The sequence below is a fragment of the Corapipo altera genome, unplaced genomic scaffold, assembly GCF_003945725.1.
Source record: "Corapipo altera isolate COAL_440 unplaced genomic scaffold, ASM394572v1 73, whole genome shotgun sequence".
Taxonomy (NCBI): Eukaryota; Metazoa; Chordata; class Aves; order Passeriformes; family Pipridae; genus Corapipo; species Corapipo altera.
The window spans coordinates 702-3,766 of NW_020884957.1; the positions used below are offsets into that span (position 1 = coordinate 702).

At 57.0% G+C, this 3,065-nt stretch overlaps 1 protein-coding gene across 2 annotated transcripts; it reads right to left on the reverse strand.

The window, feature by feature from the left end:
* Positions 1–6: 6 nt before the first annotated feature.
* On the reverse strand, positions 7–2,034 carry LOC113956839 (cell surface glycoprotein 1-like). Of its 2 annotated transcripts, XM_027663796.1 has the most exons (3): positions 1,833–2,031; positions 1,606–1,677; positions 7–1,135 (listed from the first exon to the last, which is right to left on the reverse strand). In XM_027663796.1, the coding sequence occupies exons 1-3, from the start codon at positions 1,930–1,932 to the stop codon at positions 93–95; spliced, it is 1,215 nt and encodes a 404-aa protein (XP_027519597.1). In that variant the 5' UTR covers positions 1,933–2,031; the 3' UTR covers positions 7–92. The 2 variants fall into 2 exon arrangements, with proteins under 2 accessions (XP_027519597.1, XP_027519598.1); XM_027663797.1 differs by lacking the exon at positions 1,606–1,677 and having other exon boundaries at positions 1,833–2,034.
* Positions 2,035–3,065: the final 1,031 nt, after the last annotated feature.

Consider the following 3,065-nt stretch of genomic DNA (forward strand, 5'->3'; position numbering starts at 1 on the left):
ACAGATCCCCAAACGATCTGTCCCTCCCCCTGGGACAGATCCCCAAACGATCTGTCCCTTCCCCTGGGACAGATCCCCAAACGATCTGTCCCTCAACAACTTTCTGCCCCAGCCCGGGCTGCGGGAGCCTTGCACCTGCTCCCAGTGCTTGGCTCAGAGCCCCTCTTCCTCTTCGTGCCCCGCCTTTCCAGAGCGATGTTGCGTGGTGACACGCTGCTCTGAGGCGGTGGCAGGCCCGTGCCCGCACCCTGCTGAGGGTCCTGAGGCTTGGTGCCGCCCGCGTTGCAGTGTCCCGTGCTCAGGACGGCTCTGGAAGGCTTGGGGACACTGCAGACAGTCGGCGGCATCTTCTTGGGCGGGCAGAGCGAGGTGTTCTTGGGCTGGGGGCTGGTGCCACTGGTGCCAGCATGGTCCGTGGGCATGGGGATGCTGCTGTGACCATCCCGGCTGGTGCCCACGGCTCCCTGGGAGCAATCCAAGTGGCTCCGAGTCCCTTTCAGCGGGACCTTGCGACGCAGCACAGTCTCGCTGCCTGGAGTCAGCCCAGGGGCCCCGATGGTTTGGCCGTGGAGTGGGCCTGGGTGGCTGGCAGTGGTGTGACTGGGCAGGGAGATGGCAGCCCTCGGGAAGGTGTCCTCCTCCATGGGGACATCGCTGTTCAGCGAGATGTCACAGCTCGCAACGTGATCACTGCCTGGGGGAGAGCCACCATCCATGGGGTCATCAGTGGCCAGCGAGAGGTCCCGGCCTGACGGGCTGTCCTCGTCCATGCTGACGTCGCTGGCCAAGGAGAGGTCACGGCCTGACGGGCTGTCCTCGTCCATGGTGACATCGCTGGCCAGCGAGAGGTCCCGGCCTGACGGGCTGTCGTCATCCATGGGGACATCACTGCCCAAACTGATGTCAAGACCTGGGGTGGTGTCCAAATCCATGGGGACGCTGGTGTCTGGAGGGCTGCCACTGCCCAGGGGCGTCCCTGAGGGGTTGGCTGAGCCGTGCTGCGTGTCCCGCACTGGTGGGACTGGGACCAGGGGCTTCCTGCAGCCCCGGGCCCCCCCCAGGGCATTGCCTGATGGAGGAGCAATGCCATGGCTGCTTGCCAAGGGGGCTGGTGGAGGCAGCTGAGTCCGTGTCCCTGTCGAGCAGAAGATACGGGTGGGGGTTGGAGCAGTCACTGCCCGGAGCCATTGGCACATGCGCACAGGGGAGAAGGGACTGGGAGATGGGGGGGCTAGGGGCTGGGAGAGTCTCCTGGGGCACCCGCTGAGCCGGCCCGGAACACAGACTGAGTGGGAGCTTGAGTGAGGGACCATCCCTGCGGGGTGAGCTGCTGTGCCACAGCCATGGGGTTGCACAGGGGATGACAAAATGGCAGCGACGGCCCCAAGATCCTCTAAACGATCTTGCCTGAACAGAGGTGGCCCAGGCAATGCCAGGTGTGCTCGCGTGCCATGCTGAGCCAAGGGGCCCCAGTTGGCACGGGGACAGGGGTGCTGTGGCTGCTGGAGGTGCCGGCAGGGCTGGAGGAGCCAGGGCAGGCCTGGAGGCTAGAGGGGCTGGGGGGCAGGGAATGCCGAGGGGCCAAGGCAGATGGGACTGCCATACCTGCTGGTGGGGCAGAGGGAGCTGGCAAGGGCTGCTGCTTCTGGCCAGGCTGTTGGCCGAGGTTGGCTGATCCTGCGAGAAAGAGTAAACACTGGAGGTCACATGCCAGTCGGGGGTGTCGGGCGCTCAGAGGATTGAGGAGGAGGAGAGGAAGGGGCAGGGGAGCAAGGGCTGTGAATGTCCCCGCCGTGCGTCCCGGGGCTTTCGGGCTCAGGGTCTGTCCTCACCTGTGGGGCAGGAAGTTCCGGGAGAGACCAATGGTTGCAGGAGCTGGGCTATGGCTGAGCTCCAGCTCACACAGCGCTGCCACAGAGCTGACAGGGCCATGGTCCGTCAGCTTCGGCGGCCGCTCAGTTCTGTTGACTGGACCCGGGTCTGGACGCTCCTCTTGGAGCGTCTCCAGGGACGGAATGTTGGGGCTCCCGTTGTCGTGTCATAGAGGCAGCAACAATGCTGGCGCTTCCCTTGTTCTGCCCCACCCCCAACAGCTTTGCCAGCTCTTCATGGAGAGAGGAAGGGTTAACCAAAGAGTTAGAATCACAGAATATCCTGAGCTGGAAGGGACCCACAAGGATCATCCAGTCCAACTCCCGGCCTTGCACAGGACAGCCCAGCAACCCCACCATATGCCTGAGAGCGTTGTCCAAACACTCCTTGTGCTCTGGCAGTCTTGGGGCCAAGACCACTGCCCTGGGGAGCCTGTTCCAGTGGCTGACCACCCTCTGGGGGAAGAAGTTTTCCCTTATATCCAACCTGTGGGGCAGGAGGTTCCAGGAGAGATGAATGCCTGTAGGAGCTGGGCTGTGGTCGAGCTCCAGCTCACACAGCACTGCCACAGAATTGACAGGGCCATGGTCAGTCAGCTTCGGTGGCTGCTCAGCTCTGTTGACTGGACACAGGTCTCTATTCATGATAAATTTCAAACTCAAACTTTTACACAACTCTATAAAGAATCACTTTAAAATTCCTAAGTGATTTTACTGTTGCTGAATTTCAAATAAAACCACTGTCATCAAAATATAAACAAAAACTTTTATCTTGCAAAATAAAACTCTTTTTATTACATCTATGCTTTTATTCTACACTCATTTAGTATTTTTCATAACTGATTTAGTTTGGCCTGAGATGCAAAAGATTATTGCTATTTTTTAATAAAACAAAGTGATTATTTACTAAGATTATAATTAATTGTAGTTAATATATTCAAAATTTTTACTTCTACATTTACCATTACAACAATAATTATGGGCTTTAAACAGTACAATCAAGGAAATAATATATTCCCACTGAAAAATCTAGAAAAAGGAAAAGAAGGAAAAAAAAAAAGAAAAGAGAAAGATGAGAAGAGAAGAGAAGAGAAGAGAAGAGAAGAGAAGAGAAGAGAAGAGAAGAGAAGAGAAGAGAAGAGAAGAGAAGAGAAGAGAAGAGAAGAGAAGAGAAAAGAAAAGAAAAGAAAAGAA

What these genes read in the sequence shown, in the direction of transcription:
- LOC113956839 (XM_027663796.1), bottom strand. Translation starts at nt 1,932, where the DNA reads ATGGCCCTGTCAGCTCTGTGGCAGCGCTGTGTGAGCTGGAGCTCAGCC. An exon ending in CGGAACTTCCTGCCCCACAG is followed by an intron (nt 1,678 to 1,832) that starts GTGAGGACAGAC and finishes TCTTTCTCGCAG; the next exon opens with GATCAGCCAACCTCGGCCAA. An exon ending in TCCCTCTGCCCCACCAGCAG is followed by an intron (nt 1,136 to 1,605) that starts GTATGGCAGTCC and finishes TCTGCTCGACAG; the next exon opens with GGACACGGACTCAGCTGCCT.